Here is a 20,490-nt window from a genome sequence, read left to right as displayed (position 1 = left end):
GTAGAACCACTCGGCTGACAGACACTGCAGAGCCCAGAGGAAGGAAGTGAGTGGTTCAAAAGACACAGAGCTGATGCTCTTTCAACCTGGGACCACATCCTGTTATGTGCTCCACTGGCTAGTACAAACACAACACCATAAACTACTGGGGAACCGTAGAGGTAGATTTGAATTCATGTAAATTGTGCTATGATGTTGTGGGAGGACTAAACTTGACAGTCCATTTCTAATGCTGAATATAATCGAGTTCTTCTTTCCAAAGAGTTGAGGAAGCAATCAGAAAAGCTTCAGGAGCATGCTTACCATGTATGATAACACAAGATGATAACCACTGGGTTACACAGTGTATGATAACATAAGATGATATCATACACTGTGTAACCCAGTGGTTAACACAAGATGATGACATAAGATGATAACCACTGGGTTATGGCGCCGGAGATGAAGGCAGACGTTTTACATGTCCCCAACCTATTGTGTTTCTTTGTTCGTTTATTTGCAACTTTTTTTCGCCTATTTTGTACATAATGTTGTCGCTACCGTCTCTTATGACCGAAAATAACTTCTTGACAGAAGCAGAATCCTTTTTTCCCCTTTCACGACTCTGACGAGCCCGACGCAAAGGATATACTGCTTTCTCGGTAACAGGCCCAGATCCCCGCGATTTGCGTGAATTCGTAGGCGATCTAATCCCCACTTCCCTCCATTCTGCTAGCAAACATGGAGAAAAAAAATCGATGAGCTACGCGGAAGATTAAACTATCAACGGGACATTAAAACTGTAACATCTTATGCTTCACGGCGTCGTGGCTGTCGACCCTATCAACATACAGCTGGCTGGTTACACGCTATACCGGCAAGATAGACAAGGGGCGGTGGACTATGTATTTTTGTAAAAAACAGCTGGTGCACAATATCTAAGGAAGTATCGTGCTATTGCTCATCTGAGGTAGAGTATCTCATGATAAGCTGTAGACCACACTTTCTACCTAGAGAGTTTATCTGTATTTCTCGTAGCTGTTCACATACCACCACAGTCAGAGGCTGGCACTAAGACGGAATTGAATGAGCTGTATCCACCATAAGCATACAAGAAAACGCTCACCCAGAGGTGGTGCTCCTAGTAGCCAGGGACTTTAATGCAGGGAAACTTAAATCCGTTTTACCAAATTTTTATCAGCATGTTAAACGTGCAACCAGAGGAAAAAACATACAAAACTCTCACTCGCCCTCCATTTGGCAAATCTGAACATAGTTATATCCTCTTTGATTCCTGTTTACAAGCAAAAAATTAAAGCATGAAGCACCAGTGACGAGATCAATAATGAAGCAGATGAAGCAGATGCTAAGCTAAAGGACTGTTTTGCTAGCACAGACTGGAAAATGTTCCGGGAGTACACCACATCAGTCATCGGCTTCATCAATAAGTGCATTGATGACGTCATCCCCACAGTGATCGTACGTACATACCCCAACCAGAAGCCATGGATTACAGGCAGCATCCGCACTGAGCTAAAGGCTAGAGCTGCCGCTTTCAAGGAGGGGGACTCTAACCCGGAAGCTTATAAGAAATCACGCTATGCCCTCTGATGAACCATCAAACAGGCAAAGTGTCAACACAGAACTAAGATCGAATCGTACTACACCGGCTCTGGCACTCGTCGAATGTGGCAGAGCTTGCAAACCATTACAGACTACAAAGGGAAGCACAGCCGAGAGCTTCCCAGTGACACGAGCCTACCAGACGAGCTAAACTACTTCTATGCTCGCTTCGAGGCAAATAACACTGAAACATGCATGAGAGCACCAGCTGTTTTGGAAGACTGTGTGATCACGCTCTCCACAGCCGATGTGAGTCAGACCACCATAGTGCCTGTGCCCAAGAACACTAAGTTAGCCTGCCTAAATGACTACCGACCCATAGCACTCACGTCTGTAGCCATTAAGTGCTTTGAAAGGCTGGTCATGGCTCAAATCAACACCATTATCCCAGAAACCCTAGACCCACTCCAATTTGCATATCACTCCAACAGATCCACAGAAGATGCTATCTCTATTGCACTCCACACTGCCCTTTCCCACCTGGACAAAATGAACACCTATGTGAGAATGCTATTCATTGACTACAGCTCAGCGTTCAACACCATAGTGCCCTCTAAGCTCATCAATAAGCAAAGGACCCTGGGAGTAAACACCTCCCTTTGCAACTGGATCCTGGACTTCCTGACAGGCCGCCCCCAGGTGGTAAGGGTAGGTAACAACATATCTGCCATGCTGATCCTCAACACAAGGGCCCCTCAGGGGTGCGTGCTCAGTCCCTTCCTGTACTCCCTGTTCACTCATGACTACACGGCCAGGCACGACTCCACCATCATTAAATTTGCCGATGACACAACAGTGCTACCACTGATCACCGACAACAACGAGACAGCCTATAGGGAAGTCAAAGACCTGGCCGTGTGGTGCCAGGACAACAACCTCTCCCTCAACGTGATCAAGACAAAGGAGATGATTGTGGACTACAGGAAAAAGAGGACCGAGCACACCCCCATTCTCATCAACGGGGCTGCAGTGGAGCAGGTTGAGAGCTTCAAGTTCCAAACTAACATGGTCCAAGCACACCAATACAGTCATGAAGAGAGCACGACAAAACCTATTCCCCCTCAGGAGACTGAAAAGATTTGTCATGGGTTCGCAGATCCTCAAAAGGTTCTACAGCTGCACCATCGAGAGCATCCTGAATGGTTGCATCACTGCCTGGTATGGCAATTGCTCAGCTTCCGACTGCAAGGCACTACAGAAGGTAGTGCGAACGGCCAAGTACATCACTGGGGCCAAGCTTCCTGCCATCAAGGACCTCCATATCAGGATTTGTCAAAGACTTCAGACACCGTAGTCATAAAGAGAACAGTCTATTACCGCACTGCAATCAGTACCGGAGCGCCAAGTCTAGGTCCAAGAGGCTTCTAAACAGCTTCTACCCCCAAGCCACAAGACTCCTGAACATCTACTCAAATGGCTACCCAGACTATTTGCATTAACCCCCCCCTCTTTACACCGCTGCTACTCTTGGTTGTCGTCATCTATGCATGGTCACTTAAATAACTCTACCCACATGTACATACTACCTCAACTAACCGGTGCACCCGCACATTGACTTTGTACTGGTATCCCCATGTATATAGTCTCGCTATTGTGGTTTTACTGCTGCTCTTTAATGACTTGCTACTTTTCTCTCTTATTCTTGTCCGTATTTTTTGAAACTGCATTGTTGGTTGGGGGCTCGTAAGTAAGAATTTCACTGTAAGGTCTACTACACCTGTTGTATTCGGTGCATGTGACTAACAAAATTTGATTTGATAACACAAGACGATAATCACTAGGATACACGTTTGCTATGAAACTAAATAATTGTACTACTGGTAGAACATATTCCCTGTTTGTTTACTTTCCTATTTTTTGGTGTGTATGTCAGTACACTGGCTTACTAATACATTTTAATGACAGCTATGACTTCCTGACACATGACCAGTGAGGGTAATTAAGTGCCTGTTGCACAATACAAAAGAGAAAGGAGTGTTTATTGGAAGATTTGCACAGTGGAGTGTTATTTTCATCCTCTATTTGTTCACAACCACACACATAAAATGTGTATTATGACAGAGCATACAGAAATATTAATCAAGTAAATAAAACAAACACATGAGCCCGATGTGAACTAACCTGGTCCCAGGACTGTTTGTGCTGTCTCGCCAACTCCTGTAGTCATTGTAGACAACACAGCCTTAAACAGATCTGGGACCAGGCTATATGTGAACAGTACCCAAGGCTGCAAAAGGGGTGAGGTATAAACTGCGGATAAATGCAAACAAATCTAAATGTAACAGTGAACTATTATTTTTCAGTTCCGTCCAACAGTCGAGCATCGTATGCCCTTTCTTTCCCATCTTCAAATAGAAACAGAGCAGCTGCTGCTACATTAGTCTAGTAGGTTCTACTGGCTTGGATTACATCATTCACAGTAAAAAAAAAAAAAAAAGTTCAATCTAATTTCATTGTAACATTTTAAAGTTCTGTGCCTCGTGACACTCATACAACTGCTATGGTTAATGGTATATTACATTAGTTCTGCTTGGAACACATTCTCTGAGGTAACACTTAACTTGAACTCTGTTATAAGCCGTCATTGGAATTTATAACCCTTTGTGACAAATGATACTGCATGTTGCTTCATTCACCTAAGACAACTTAGTTGGAGAGCACAAATTAAGTATTACCTTCTAAGGTTGAAAAAAATAATTACAAAAATCATCCAAAAAGAGAAACATACATGATAGGAATGTTTTTTAAGCTACCTCCAACTCACGTCCTTCACATCATTTGTAAGAAAAAGAGCTTCATATCAAAATAAACATTATTTGGAAATTGACCGATCTGTTTTTCTTTATATGTCAATATATGCGCTGTACAGCACAATTCAATACAACTAATCCAATCGCAATGAACCAGTGCAGTTTTGTAAACAGCGTAGCGCTATTAGCATATACAATTATATTTATAATACCAATGGTCTGATTTTAGAGTAATAGCTTCCTATGATGGTAATGTATAAAGCCAACGTATAAAGCCATACATGTACAAATGTATAAGTATTAATAATGGAGTATCACATTTGATATGACATGATTAGCAGCTGTAACTACCTGATGAAACAATCCCTAATGGATTCACAATGCGAGTGCTTCAATGAACACAGCAACTGTAAATGATCTGGCAATCTACTTGGTAACATTTATTGAGGGTGTACACACATACAATGTATACTGATGTGCCATTTTGCAAAATGTACCAAATTAACATAGACCTTTGTGCCAGATGTCATAAGGATTCGTGAGTAGGCTATGATTGATTCCGCATGTCTTAGGTTTTGTAGTGATACACCTTCAAATACTGTCACCATCGATGCTCCTTCAAAAAAAATCTGGTGACATGTCTTACTGCAGTATGGATGTTTTATACAGATGATCTCCATTCATCCTATATCACCTGCCATCTAACTGAAGCAGCATCTATAGAGAATGTAGGGTGCATCTCAATTGTGTTTCCTTGTTCCCTCTTCCTTCTCAAACCCCATTGGAAGAGAAGTCTCGAAGGGAGGAACCTCTGACCTTGTCCTCCAATGCGTTTTGAGAAGGCGAGGGGAGAGGATGCGAGGGAACAAGGAAACAATTTAGATTCACCCACAAAACACCTTCACTATAACAGTTCACCTTATTCTCGGCCCCTCTGTGATATACACAGTTAGTCACGGAGCTACACTTCACTACATCCTCCCACTCAGCTTAAGGTACTGCTGTTGATTCTAGTAAGGCTATGGTCTATGGAGTTTTAGTAAGAATGCCCTTTGGGTGTAGTGGTGATGCCCCATCGGCCAATCAGACATCCCCATCCTCGATGCGGACCAGCTGCCTCTCCAACAGCTCGATCCTCTGGCCCTGGGCCAAGACCACTGAACGAAGGGCCTTCACCTCCGCTAGCACCTCACTCAGCACCTCCTCCTAGAGTGTGGGAGAGGGATCGAGGGATAGATGGGACGAGAGGGAGGTGAAAAGGGTGAATGCAGTCACATACATGATGATATCCTAAATTGTCACTTTTCTGGTACTTCTACCTCCATACTCATACTTACTTCTCTAAGGGAGACACCCTAAACTTGAGCAATAAGAAACTAGTTACAAAACGTTTTGCTAAATCCCAAATCAATTCGTCACATACACATGGTTAGCAGATGTTGCGAGTGTAGCGAAATGCGTGTGCCTCTAGTTCCGACAGTGCAGCAATATCTAACAATTCCACAACAACTACCTAATACACCGTTTATTAAAGTGGCTACAGTGTGTCCTGGTGAATACACCCCTGCTATGCTTACTGCCATACCCACGTATAACCAAACTCCATTCTCACCTCTCTTCTCGCCCTATCGGATGCTCCTTCTCCTTCTGCTCGAGTGACCCTCTGCTGCACCACCCCCACCCCCTCGCTCTCCATTTCCTTGGCGGTGGTGGTTGCCGTGGGAGAGGCGGCCTGCCGGGGGACTGGGGTAGAATCCGTCCCGGAGCCCTGCGACTGCAGCTTGGGCTTGTTCCTGAGCTTGTCTCTGTGCTTGGAGGGGGTGCCAGCATAGCCCCCGCTCAGAGAGACTAGCAGGGGTGCCGCGTCCTGCCCAGCGATCCAATCCTCGGCCAGGAGAGAGGGCTCCACACCGGCAGTGTCCGGGTACAGGTCCCCCTGGAACAGGTCTGACTGAGGAGGCAAGAGAGGGGAGGGGGAGAGGGAGGTTTGAATAAAACTCTCTGTTCCAATATCCACATTAACATGCCACTTGGAATCCATGCCAAAAACATAACATTCTACTAAGTGGGACGCTAGTATGGCTATTGGAATATGGCCTTAGTCCAAAAATTTGTGAATTCAAATGGCTTTGTTTCGAACTGCATGGCTTACCTTCCGTGGTACCGTCATAGAAATGGGCTCTACTTTCCTCTCATGCAATTTGTAGAACCTGCAATATGAGAAAGAGAGGAGACCGATATTAAATGAAAGAAAGCGAGAGTGAATGAATGAGACAATGAAAGCGTGAATGAATGAAAGAAAGACAAGATAGAAATGAATTACAGTGGGAGGGCATGAAAGGGGGAATGTAGGAGAGAGAGAGGAGTGGTGAAAGAGAAAACAAAGGAAGCAAATACACAGAGGAAGAATTCAACTAACAACCATGAAGTCATGCTGAAAAACCTGTTCACCTGGCGATCTCACACTTGTTGACGTCCACGCCCCTCTTGCTGAGAAAGCCTGCTCCTCGCTGGGGCTCTTTGCTGCTGTACAGGCTGAGAAAATGGACATAAGGCGACTCGTCTGTCACCTCAAAGTACCGGATGGTGCAGTCCCCCTGAGAGTGATCAACAGACAAAAGGGACTGAACCAAACATCCAGGGGGGGGATCTTCTAATTTGATCCTATGCCACAAGCAGTATTTGTTGAAAGTGTGGTAGGAAATGGGTGTACTGTACCTTTCCACACAGGTAGACCATGTTAGTGTCAGGGTCATAGTAGGGAAGGAGAACACCGTTACTGGTGTCCATCTCCTGCACTGCCATTGGCTCAGACATATCATTCTGCAACACAAATACCAAATACTGTTCATTGACTACAGCATTTGAATCCTATTGTTCCCTCCAAGCTCATCACCAAACTCAGAGCCCTGACAGGAAGACCACAGGCTGTGAGGATTGGCAACACCTCCCCCACACTGACTTAACACAGGTGCCCCCCAGGGGTGTGTCCTCACTCGCTGTTTACCCACGACTGTGTGCCTTTGCACGACACCAACATCCATCATCAAGTTTGCTGACAACACCACGGTTGTAGGCCTGATACCAACAACGAGTCAACCTATCAGGAGGTAAATTAACTAGCATTGTGGTGCCAGGACATTAACCTCTCCCTCAACGTGTCAAGACGCTCTCGATGGTGCAGCGGTAGTATTTGGAGAGAACCCGGGGTGGTGTTGGTTCATGTCAAATCATTGGTGATGTGTACGCCGAGGAACTTAAAAATGCTGACTGTTTCTACTGCAGTCGCGTTGATGTTGGGGCTTGTTTCCCTCTGCTTCCTGAAGTCAACAATCAACTTCAAGAAGTTGATTGTTTTAAGTTCCTCGGCGTACACATCACCGATGATTTGACATGGACCAACACCACCCCGGGTTCTCTCCAAATACTACCGCTGCACCATCGAGAGCGTCTTGACCAGTTGCATCACGGCCTGGTACAGGAATTGCTCTGTCCACGACCGCAAGGCCCTCCAACGGGTGGTGAAGAGGACCTAATACATCACTGGGGCCGTGTTCCCACCCATCCAGGACATCTACTTGAAATGGTGCCTGAGGAAGTCCTGCAGCGTCAAGGACCCCACACCCCCCAGCCACGTGCTGTTCACTCCCTTACAGTCAAGCAAACTGTATCGGAGCATGATGTCTGAGTGCAATCACTTACTCATTCACACACACAAACACTGATACCAGACTCTTATTGCTAATACTGTTAAATGTAAAAAATTTCCCCTGCACTGCCCCTTCCCTGATACATGTGTAAATATTGGAACGTAAATTGTTCCTTCCTGTATTATACTTATGCTAAAATGTTTATTTTATTCTACTGAGACATTTACTTTGTTTGTATTCTTATTTATTATTGTTGCATTGTCGAGATTGTTGGGCTGTGTATACCACCTGTGCGTATCCCTTACGACTAATAAAACTTGAAAATATGAGCTTGGATTTGAATGTACTTAATCTCATGCTGATAATGTACGTCACTGCTGTGCCTGGCTGAACATGTAGCAGCTGAACCTGTTGATCTAGCTACCTTTCCAAGGCACTATGAAGATTCCATTGTTTACAGTTAGTTTTCGCTTAGCTCCCACTACTTGGTCAGCGTGAAGTGAACCCCTAGGTGCTGCGTCAAGGGAAAATAAACAGGGCTGACCTGAACTGTCATGACACCGCAGCACAACACTCTCCTCTACCATACACTCCCATACGACTCAACAAGGTCATGTACACTGTGTACAAAATATTGAACACATTTCCATGACAGACTGACCAGGTGAAAGCTATGATCCCTATCGATGTCTCTTCAAAATCAGTGCAGAAGGGGAGGAGACCAGTTAAAGAAGGATTTCTAAGCCTTGAGACAATTGAGACATGGATTATGTATGTGTGTCCTTCAGAGGGTGAACGGGCAAGACAAAATATTTAAGTGTCCTTGAACGGAGTATGGTAGTAGGTGCTAGGTGAACCGGTTTTTGTCAAGAGCTGCAACACTACTGGGTTTTTCAAACTCAACAGTTTCCTGTGTGTATCAAGAATGGTCCACCACCCAAAGGACATCCAGCCAACTTGACACAACTGTGGGAAGCATTGGAGTCAACACGGGCCAGCATCCCTGTGGAACGCTTTTGACACCTTGTAGAGTCCATGCTCCAATTTAGGCTATTCTAAGACCAAAGGGGGGGGGGGGGGGGGGGGGTATAACTCAATATTAGGAAAGTGTTCCTAATGTTTGCTATACTCAGTGTATATGAAATGTGTCCATCCAGCTGCCGTACCGTATCCCACAAGGCCAGCTGCCTTTCACTCATGCGGCTGAAGCCCGTGGTCAGGATCTTCCCATCCGAGAGGAACACGGCCCTCATGGGCCTGGTGCCGTCGTGGACCTTCTCTTTCACCTGAGGCACACAGCAACAAGTGGTAGGTAGAGTCAATGTCAAAAGCCACATGTACAGAAGGTAGCGTTCATACAATATACAGTACTTGGGGGATTTGGCTGAATCCAATTTTCTTTGATAAGGAGATTTTCTTAAGCAGTGGAGAGTTTGTGTGTTACAGTCCACTTTGTGTTGGTTACTTTCACCTTGAAGGATAATAAAGTTGTATTGCTTGTTATTGGTACTTAAAGACCAGAGGAACAGGCAAAGCGAGAGGGACAGCTGGGTGAAAAATCTGTCTTCTCCAGACAGATTTATTAAATTTGTTTCACTCACCAAGCAAGGACTTTTGGTATGGAAGTCAATGAGCTCCAAATTTGGTCAACAACAAAAAAAAAATGTAATGGCTTATTTGCTACATGAGGTTTATTTGATCTAATAGAAGTTTCATAATACTTAGGTTGTTACGAGCATAAGTAGGACTCGTGACACCCCGGCAACTTTAAGATTTAATTTATATTTTTTATATCAGAATTGTCTTTAGATGGCTATGCGTATTCATGACATGTGGCTAGTAGCAACGCATCTCTCTCCATTGAATACAGGCGGTTGACATTAACGCCCCCAAATTCTAATATTCAAAAAAGTATTAAAATAAACTAAATGCAGCCATCAATCCAAATAGAGGAATAGGCAGGAGCTTGACAGCCCACCGTTCTGCTCTGTGGACAACAAATCCCGTTTTTAAGATGGAGATGTACAGTTGAAGTCGGAAATTTACATACACTTAGGTTGGAGTCATTAAAACTCGTTGTTCAACCACTCCACAAATTTCTTGTTAACAAACTATAGTTTTGGCAAGTCAGTTAGGACATCTACTTTGTGCATGACACAAGTAATTTTTCCAACAATTGTTTACAGACAGATTATTTCACTCTATCACAATTCCAGTGGGTCAGAAGTTTACATACACTAAGTTGACTGTGCCTGTAACAAGCTCGGAAAATTCCAGAAAATGATGTCATGGCTTTAGAAGCTTCTGATAGGCTAATTGACATCATTTGAGTCAATTGGAGGTGTTACCTGTGGATGTATTTCAAGGCCTACCTTCAAACTCAGTGCCTCTTTGCTTGACATCATGGGAAAATCTAAAGAAATCAGTCAAAACCTAAAAAAAAAAAAAGTGTAGACCTCCACAAGTCAGGTTCATCCTTGGGAGCAATTTCCAAACGCCTGAAGGTACCATGTTCATCTGTACAAACAATAGTACGCAAGTATAAACACCATGGGACCGCGCAACCGTCATACTGCTCAGGAAGGAGACGCATTCTGTCTCCTAGAGATGAACGCACTTTGGTGCGAAAAGTGCAAATCAATCCCAGAACAGCAAAGGACCTTGTGAAATATGTTTGTACCTGTTTCCTCCAGTATCTATATCCACAGTAAAACGAGTCCTATATCGACATAACTTGAAAGGCCGCTCAGCAAGGAAGAAGCCACTGCTCCAAAACCTGGAGAGAAGCCACTGCTCCAAAAGCCTCCCCCTTTTTCTCCAAACGTGGAGAAATGTCCTCTGATCTGATGAAACAAAAATAGAACTGTTTGGCCATAATGACCATCGTTATGTTTGGAGGAAAAAGGGGGAGACTTGCAAGCCGAAGAATACCATCCCAACCGTGAAGCACGGGAGTGGCAGCATTATGTTGTGGGGGTGCATTGCTGCAGGAGGGACTGGTGCACTTCGCAAAATAGATGGCATCATGAGGATGGAAAATTATGTGGATATATTGAAGCAACATCTCAAGACACCAGTTAAAGATCTTTAAAGTTAAAGATTGGTTGCAAATGGGTCTTCCAAATGGACAATAACCCCAAGCATACTTCCAAAGTTGTAGCAAAATGGCTTAAGGACAACAAAGTCAAGGTATTGGAGTGGCCATCACAAAGCCCTGACCTCAACCCTATAGAACATTTGTGTGCAGAACTAAAAAAGTGTGTGCGAGCAAGGAGGCCTACAAACCTGACTCAGTTACACCAGCTCTGTCAGGAGGAATGGGCCAAAATTCACCCAACTTATTGTGGGAAGCTTGTGGAAGTCTACCTGAAATGTTTGACCCAAGTTAAACAATTTAAAGGCAATGCTACCAAATACTAATTGAGTGTATGTAAACGTCTGACCCACTGGGAATGTGATGAAATAAATAAAAGCTGAAATAATTCCCTCTACTATTATTCTGACATTTCACATTCTTAAAATAAAGTGGAGTTCCTAACGGACCTAAGACAGGGATTTTTTACTAGGATTAAATGTCAGGAATTGTGAAAAACTGAGTTTAAAAGGTATTTGGCTAAGGTGTATGTAAACTTCTGACTTCAACTGTAGATATCTCGTCATTATATCCAAATCTCTTAAGACTTCTTTCCATTCATTTGCATGGGTGTGTCATACGACATAGGACAGACAGGATTCACCTTGAGGACGGTGCCCCGTCGCGGGTCGATGACACGCAACGCCTTGTCCTTGCACACGGTGCAGATGGCACTGCCCTCCCGGTTCCAGCTCACGCTGTAGATCAGGTCGGGGTGGGCATCGGCTATCTGGTAGACCAGCTCCCCCGTGCCCACGTCCCACACACACACCAGGTTATCACAGCCTGAGAGAGAGAGCATGAGAGAGCCACACATACAGAGAGACAGACACAGAGAGCGATACAGAGAAAGAGAGACAGCAAGACAGACAGCGACAAGAAAGGAGAGAAGAGATGCAACATTCAAAACAGGTGTTTACACAGCATCTAGGAAAGCACAGACAAAACAGTGTTCACAGAAGAGAGTTATAACAAGCACACTACCAATCTCAGTTCACCAAGACGTCAACCACAATAAAAGTGCAGAAGTAAAAGTGTGTGTAGGAGTTCTGTAGTTGTAGACAACTAAAACCTAAACGCAAATGTCATATGGATACAATCAAATGTATTTGAAAAGCATGCAAATAGTCATAATACAGACATAACATCCTAGGTAACGCAGACAAACCAAATTGCTTTCAACATTTGAAACCTTAAACTATATATAAAAAATATTTTAAAAATAGTCACACACTATATAAACACCCAGTAATTTATTAGGTCACCTGAAAAAGAATGTGTGTGTATATATGGGTCTACTGAGAGAGAGAGAGAGAGATATACACTGCTCCAAAAAATAAAGGGAACACTTGTAAACAACACAATGTAACTCCAAGTTAATCACACTTCTGTGAAATCAAACTGTCCACTTAGGAAGCAACACTGATTGACAATTAATTTCACATGCTGTTGTGCAAATGGAATAGGCAACAGGTGGAAATTATAGGCAATTAGCAAGACACCCCCAATAAAGGAGTGGTTCTGCAGGTGGTGACCAGAGGCCACTTCTCAGTTCCTATGCTTCCTGGCTGATGTTTTGGTCACTTTTGAATGCTGGCGGTGCTTTCACTCTAGTGGTAGCATGAGACGGAGTCTACAACCCACACAAGTGGCTCAGGTAGTGCAACTCATCCAGGATGGCACATCAATGCGAGCTGTGGCAAGAAGGTTTGCTGTGTCTGTCAGCGTAGTGTCCAGAGCATGGAGGCGCTACCAGGAGACAGGCCAGTACCCCAGGAGACGTGAAGGAGGCTGTAGGAAGGCAACAACCCAGCAGCAGGACCGCTACCGCCGCCTTTGTGCAAGGAGGACGTGCAGCCCAACACCGTGCAGGACGTTTGGCATTTGCCAGAGAACACCAAGAGTGGCAAATTCGCCACTGGCGCCCTGTGCTCTTCACAGATGAAAGCAGGTTCACACTGAGCACGTGACAGACGTGACACAGTCTGGAGACGCCGTAGAGAACGTTCTGCTGCCTGCAACATCCTCCAGCATGACCGGTTTGGCGGTGGGTCAGTCATGGTGTGGGGTGGCATTTCTTTGGGGGGCCGCACAGCCCTCCATGTGCCCACCAGAGGTAGCCTGACTGCCATTAGGTACCGAGATGAGATCCTCAGACCCCTTGTGAGACCATATGCTGGTGCGGTTGGCCCTGGGTTCCTCCTAATGCAAGACAATGCTAGACCTCATGTGGCTGGAGTGTGTCAGCAGTTCCTGCAAGAGGAAGGCATTGATGCTATGGACTGGCCCGCCCGTTCCCCAGACCTGAATCCAATTGAGCACATCTGGGACATCATGTCTCGCTCCATCCACCAACGCCACGTTGCACCACAGACTGTCCAGGAGTTGGCGGATGCTTTAGTCCAGGTCTGGAAGGAGATCCCCCAGGAGACCATCCGCCACCTCATCAGGAGCATGCCCAGGCGTTGTAGGGAGGTCATACAGGCACGTGGAGGCCACACACACTACTGAGCCTCATTTTGACTTGTTTAAAGGACATTACATCAAAGTTGGATCAGCCTGTAGTGTGGTTTTCCACTTTAATTTTGTGTGACTCCAAATCCAGACCTCCATGGGTTGATACATTTGATTTCCATTGATCATTTTTGTGATTTTGTTGTCAGCACATTCAACTATGTAAAGAAAAAAGTATTTAATAAGAACAGTTCATTCATTCAGATCTAGGATGTGTTATTTTAGTGTTCCCTTTATTTTTTTGAGCAGTGTATATACACACACACAGTGAGCACCATAATTAATTGGACAGTGACCATGTTTTGTTATTTTGGTTCTGTACTCTAGCACTGAGATTGAAAGGATACAATGACAATGAGGGTGAAGTGCAGACTGTCAGCTTTAATTTGAGGGTATTTTCATACACATCGGATGAACCGTTTGGAAATTATAGAAGCTTTTGTACATAGTCCTCCCCATTTTCGGGCATCAAAAAAACATTGGACAGTTTAACATAATGTAGAATAAAGTAATCATTGTTAATATTTGGTCGCATATCCTTTGCATACAATGACTGCTTGAAGTCTGCGATGCATCGACATCACCAGACGCTGGGTATCTTCTGTAATGGCTGCCTGTACTGCAGCCATCTTCAGTTCCTGCTTGTTTCGGGGACTTATTGCCTTCAGTCTCCTCTTCAGCATGTAAAATGCATGTTCAATTGGATTCAGATCCGGTGATTGACTCGGCCAGTCAAGGATTTCCACTTTTTGGCCATCAAAAAAACCCTTTGTTGCTCTAGCAGTATGTTCAGGGTCATTGTCTTGTTGCGTGATGAAGTGCCGTCCAATGAGTTAGGAGGCATTTGGTTATCTGAGCAGAACAAATATTTCTGTAGACTTCAGAATTCATTGTTCTTCTTCTGTCTGCAGTCACATCATTGATGAAGACAAGTGAGCCTGTTCCACTGGCAGCCATACAGGCCCAAGCCATAACACCCCCTCCACCATGTTTCACGGATGAGGTGGTATGCTTTGGATCATGGGCATGTCTTTTTTTTCTCCACACTTTCCTCTTTCCATCACTCTGGTACATTATAATCTTTGTCTCATCTGTCCACAATGCTTTTTTCCAAAACTCTTGGAGCTCTTTTAGGTGCTTTTTAGCTAACTGTAATCTGTCCTTTCTGTTCTTCAGGCTTATCAGTGGTTTGCATCTTGTAGTGTACCCTCTGTAGTCCTGCTGGTGTAGTCTTCTACGTATGGTAGACTTTGACACATCTACACCTGCATCCAGGAGAGTGTTTTTGATCTGTTGGGCTGTTGTCAGGGGGGTTTTCTTCATCATAGAGAGTATTCTCCAGTCATCCACTACAGTGGTCTTCCTCAGTCTACTGGGTCTTTTGACATTGAGTTCACCGGTTGTTTTTTTTCTTGTTAATGATGAACCAAACTGTCGACTTGGGCATGTCCAGGGTTTTTGCAATGTTCCCGATTGATTGATTTTCATTTCTGAGCCTTATGACAGCCAGCTTAATTTGCATCGACACTGCTGTCTTCCTCATGTTGTCACACCCCAACAACAACCTCCAAAGTCAATAGCAAAGTCTAGAATCAATACTATTCCTCAACAGCTCTCCTGCATTCACCAACGACACAAATGAATACACCTGCCTAACGACACACATTTGTGAAGCCAATACAACAAACACTTGTACCTTAAAACAGGGGGACCATGTACAAAAGGTGCTGTCATTTCTAAACGGTTCATCCGATACGTATGAAAATACCCTAAAATTAAAGCTGACAGACTGCACTTCACCCTCATTGTCATTGTATCCTTTCAAACTCAAAGTGCTAGAGTACAGAACCAAAAGAACAAAAAAAATAATTATAGTACTTAAAATTATAGTACTCACTGTATATGACTGTGACTTATTTTTATAGCTTATAGTTTATCCGCCATTAGTCAGCACCTCTACATAAAATAATTATCTCTGGGTGTGCGCCAGCTCATGTTTTTTTATTCTAACATTTGAAACCTTCCTACGACCTCTTGAAACCTCTTTAGTTTCATGTTAACCACAGTCTCCTTTAAAACTTGCAAACCACATCAAATGTATTTATAAAGCCCTTTTTACATCAGCAGATGTCACAAAGTGCTTATACAGAAACCCTGCCGAAAACCCCAAACAGCAAGCTATGCGGAAGCACGGTGGCTAGGAGAAACTCCCTAAAAAGGCAGGACCCTTGGAAGAAACCTAGAGAAGAACCAGGCTCTGAGGGGTGGCCAGTCTTCTTTTGGCTGTGCCGGGTAGAGATTATAAGAGTACATGGCCATTAAGGCCAGATCTTTCTTCAAGATGTTCAAACGTTCATAGTTGACCAGCAGGGTCAAATAATAATCACATGCTGTTAATTGCAAGGGAAGGAAACTCAATTCCTAGCTTGTATAATGCATTTGGAATGGAACTGTCTTTCATGTAACACCTCTCCAGTACGTTTAGAGCTGTCCTTAGACGCTCACCATTTACATTGACTGCTACATGTTAGCTTTCTCTGGCAATCACACAGGGTCCAACGTTCGACACATGGGTGGCTAACTAGCTAGCTACATGCTACCCTGACGCATGACCAAACTGTGTCCTAACACTATCATTATGTCTACATTTCCAGGTGTGAGCGTGACTACATGCAACACTTCCCTCTTAAAACACTCAGTTCTTCTTTCTCAGAAAAGTCCTAACATAAGAGGTCTCACATTATCATGGACCTGGGGATCCAATTGTGCCCCTACCATGTCTACCTTTCTTTTTGCCAATCACATTCATTGATACAAGAGGCATCGCTAGTGAGTTGGATAGTCCAAGGACAGGGGACAATGTCTGCACCTCAAGTAGTCTGCCATGCATTGTCCTCTCAGACGGCCATGGCATTATGATCACAGTATCCGACGTGAGACAACGAGGTGCAGATAGGTGAGGTTACCTGCAGTTAGGAGGATGTTGAAGGCTGTCGGGTGCCAGGCCAGGATCCCCACTCGTTTGCTGTGGCCCTCCAGTGTTACTACAGGCTCTGTCATTGGCCCTGTCAGCCCTCCATCAGGGACCTCCCAAACCTGTCATAGACAATACAACCAGTGACAACACTTTGTTACAGGAGTAGAGCATACAACTGAACCTTTGTTTCAACTCTATAGGCCTAACCAATGACTGCATCTGCAACATTCTCAACACAAATATTCCCTCTGGATAGTAGAACATCTAACACAAGGCCAACATAATGCCATCATATAATAGTGCATCTGCTATGTCCCCTCAATGAACCCATAACTATCATCCAGCAGTCCACCTAAATCTAAGCCAAGCTCTAGACAAGGGTTGAAAGTGTCATCGCAGACTACTGTGAACTGCTTACGCTGCTTTTTTAGAAGGCAGCTACGTTCCCATCACTCACTTTTACGGTGCAGTCCTCCGAGGCACTGGCGATGATGTTGTCGTCATGGGGACACCACTGGACGTCCAGCACCGGGGCTGCGTGTCCACACACCGTGGGAGTGGCCTGGTCAATCCTGCCACTCTGTGGGAGAGAAGCAGGTGTCATGTGGGCCAGGTGACAATTCATCGTCAGATAAGTCACAACCTCCAAGGTCGATCTCAATACTACTTACTCACCAACCGAAAAGCACTGTTTAACATGAAAATCAGTGGGTCAGGAAGACTCAGAGTTGCTAACATATTGCTACAACCCATCATGTCATCAACGTCAGCCCAGTAAGAGCAATTCCATGGCAACGGAATTATGCTTTACTTTAAAATGTATGTCAAACAAAAGCCAAGATTTCAAAGTTTAACAAACCATAGAACTCCTTGCACAAAGACTACTTTGAACAATTTACATGGTCAATAAAAATAAAAAATAAAGAGGTTGGATGTTTATGTGGGCGAGTACAAACCTTGTTGAGTGGCAGAACGAGGAAGGCCCCTCCTCCGCCTGATTCAATGATGACTGCGGTGAATTTGGGGTTCACAGCGCAGAGGGGCCCGTCCCATGTGACACGGGACACTCGGACATCATCGATGCAGTGCTCAGCCTTCCATGCCTGGGCAAAAACGTGCCTAAACTTGCTCTGTCTGACCACGCCTCTTCGGAACGACATGACTGAAGAGGGAGATATTACTTGTTAACAATAATACACCCTAAGCAACAACATGACAAATCGATGTGGAGGTTTTTATCCTCAACTTTTAATGATGTAGCTAGCCTATGCAGCCACACCCCAGGTGAGAAATGTACCATGGTTCCAATATATCTACCACATCAAATACATATTGAGACACTCACATGCAAGTAGCGATTAGAATTCTGGTGGCGCTAGTTTTGCTTCTTGCAAGTCAGTGCTAATAGACTCGTGGTAACTGGTAGGCCTATGAGTTCCAAAACTTTTTGAGCCATGTTCTTTTAAGAACATCCTCAAGGAGGTTACAATGTCAAGAGTCAAGCCTATGAAACAAATTGTCTCGTCCTGTCTCTGTGAAACCCTTATCAGCTCAATAGGAGCTGATTGGGGTACACAATATGGCACTAACCAATAAAAAAAATGTATATTCAGTTATTCAGTAACATTTAATGAGGCTGGGGATAAGAACGTAAGTAAACAATGTGCAACAGCCAAATTCTCCAATAATGTGAACCAGTCAGTTCTAAGAAGAACATTGGGGGGGTTGGCAGTTAGAGAGAGACGACTACAGAGGGGAGGGGGTGCTACTCAATGCTTTATAGTTGACGATCCAGTATCCATCTAAACAAGGGTGTTAACATGTGTTTGTGTTACATCTAACGTAACAATGTAGCCTATAACAACGTGATAGTGAGAAATGTTGGCTTGGCTTGCATCCAGATCATTTGAATGTAAGACTGTCACTGGGAGTGGTAGGTGTAGTTAGCAAATACTGTAGATGCACATTATTAGCATCAACATTAATGTAAAAGGTGGGTCAGAAAATATAAAAAGACACAAAATACAACTAAGAGAATGTATCAACAAATAGCCTAAAAGTAGCCTGCCCTACTTGGAGAAGCATTTCGACAATGTGAGGTTTGAGGAGATTAGTCGAAGTAAATACAACAGCAAGGAGTTTTAGTTAAACAAAACGGACATTTTTTCAGTTACTCTACCTCGATTTCAGGCAACTTCAATTGGAAAAGATAAAGGCCGAAGACTAGAACGTGACAAGAGGAAGCCAATAGAATAATCCGCCACCAGCAGTAACTTAATCCTTTGCTATGTCTGAGAGACGGCTACACAGCCGACCTACCACGATGGCAGGAAATAATTGTTGTAGATGGATAAACACAAGCGATGATTAGCGCTCAAAAAAAATAAAGACGCGCGGCGCACAATCCTGTTGCAAAATGATTTTCCACCTAGTTGGTTAAAAAATGCGTATCTGTGGTGCAATACTTAAAATGAACAGACATGTAAAACGCGTCAAAATATTGGTAAATTAAAATGTAGACAACAAGGGAATGGTTACCAGGAATTATGGGCGTGCGAAGGGAGAGATGCTGACACTTCACACTCCGTGCTGGAATGATTACTGTTTGGAACAGACTTCCAGACTTCCGCCCCTGGCAGGATATAGTGGATGTGGCGTTGTTGTATCCATCGCATTTCTCAACAGTATTCTATTGGATTGGTTTGCTGCACTAAAAACAAAGGCCTACTGTACTACCTGATATGCTAAACAAGAGTTTAGCATGTGTGTAAGTGACGTATTCTGTCAACATTGGCATTACATGATGGCAGCAAAAAAAAAGCTGTTTAACCATGTCAGAAGCATATATCAGGCCATACTCATGTGACTGAAATAACAATAACGAGGCTATATACATGTGGTACAGGTGTTGTGCCGAAAAACTCCCCCCCTGCCAGAGTCCCCCCCTTCGCGTGAACGCGCACGCACTCAAGTATTCATTGCTGCGACTCCCATACAAATTGGGGTCACTGATCACGTTAGGCTGCGTTTAATTAAAAAAAATAAATTATGTCGGATTTACCGCGGGGGAGGCACGAGTAATGTCTGCAGTTTTCGGTTTGGCTGTTTGTTTCAATAAATAAATATCTTTGCCAAAATTCGTCATCGCTCCCATGTCTTATTCGACTTAGTAGTTGTTCTGAAGTGTTTATTGCTTGCCTACATTTTACTCCCTCCTCTATGTTTAATATAAAGCACATTAATTATTAATTTCGGTTGCCTACGTAAAGGTTGTTCTATAGAAAGTATTTGACTCTGATGTGTGCCACAGAATGTATTTGACTCTAGCCACAAAATTATGGAATTTAGAAGGGGGGATTTCGGGAAGGCAAGAACATGGCCTTGCCGAAATCCCGCCCTTCTAATTTCCTTAATTTTGTGGCTAGAGTCAAATACTTTCTATAGAACAAACCGAAATTAATAATTAATGTACAGTTGAATTTTGCATTTTCTTTCTGAGGTATTGGCTGACTTCTTTTGATATTCCTATGATGTCAAGCAAAGTGGCACTGAGTTTGAAGGTTGGCCTTGAAATACATCCACAGCTACACCCCCAATTGACTCACATGGTGTCAATTAGCCTATCAGAAGCTTCTAAAGCTATGCCATCATTTTCTGGAATTTTACAAGCTGTTTAAAGGCACAGTCATTTTAGTGTATGTAAACTTCTGACCCACTGGAATTGTGATAGAGTGAATTATAAGTGAAAGTTTGTTAACAAGACGTTTGTGGAGTGGTTGAAAAACAAGTTTTAATGACTCCAACCTAAGTGTATGTAACCAAGATAAGGAGATGATTGTGGACTACAGGAAAAGGAGCACCAAG

The 20,490-nt window shown here is 43.9% G+C and overlaps 1 protein-coding gene across 2 annotated transcripts; it reads right to left on the bottom strand.

Annotated features, from left to right (window-relative positions):
* Window positions 1-3,563: 3,563 nt before the first annotated feature.
* LOC110500656 (coronin-1B) lies at window positions 3,564-19,530 on the bottom strand. Of its 2 annotated transcripts, none has more exons than XM_021578142.2 (11): window positions 19,165-19,530; window positions 17,583-17,788; window positions 17,084-17,206; window positions 16,616-16,745; window positions 11,740-11,921; window positions 9,169-9,288; window positions 7,071-7,175; window positions 6,804-6,949; window positions 6,505-6,562; window positions 5,965-6,303; window positions 3,564-5,558 (listed from the first exon to the last, which is right to left on the bottom strand). In XM_021578142.2, the coding sequence occupies exons 2-11, from the start codon at window positions 17,784-17,786 to the stop codon at window positions 5,436-5,438; spliced, it is 1,530 nt and encodes a 509-aa protein (XP_021433817.1). In that variant the 5' UTR covers window positions 17,787-17,788; window positions 19,165-19,530; the 3' UTR covers window positions 3,564-5,435. The 2 variants fall into 2 exon arrangements, with proteins under 2 accessions (XP_021433817.1, XP_021433816.1); XM_021578141.2 differs by having other exon boundaries at window positions 18,806-19,529.
* Window positions 19,531-20,490: the final 960 nt, after the last annotated feature.

This window comes from Oncorhynchus mykiss, chromosome 21 (genome assembly GCF_013265735.2).
Source record: "Oncorhynchus mykiss isolate Arlee chromosome 21, USDA_OmykA_1.1, whole genome shotgun sequence".
Lineage (NCBI taxonomy): Eukaryota > Metazoa > Chordata > Actinopteri > Salmoniformes > Salmonidae > Oncorhynchus > Oncorhynchus mykiss.
Note: the sequence above shows the minus strand (reverse complement) of the source record. Positions and strands in the feature narration are given on the sequence as shown.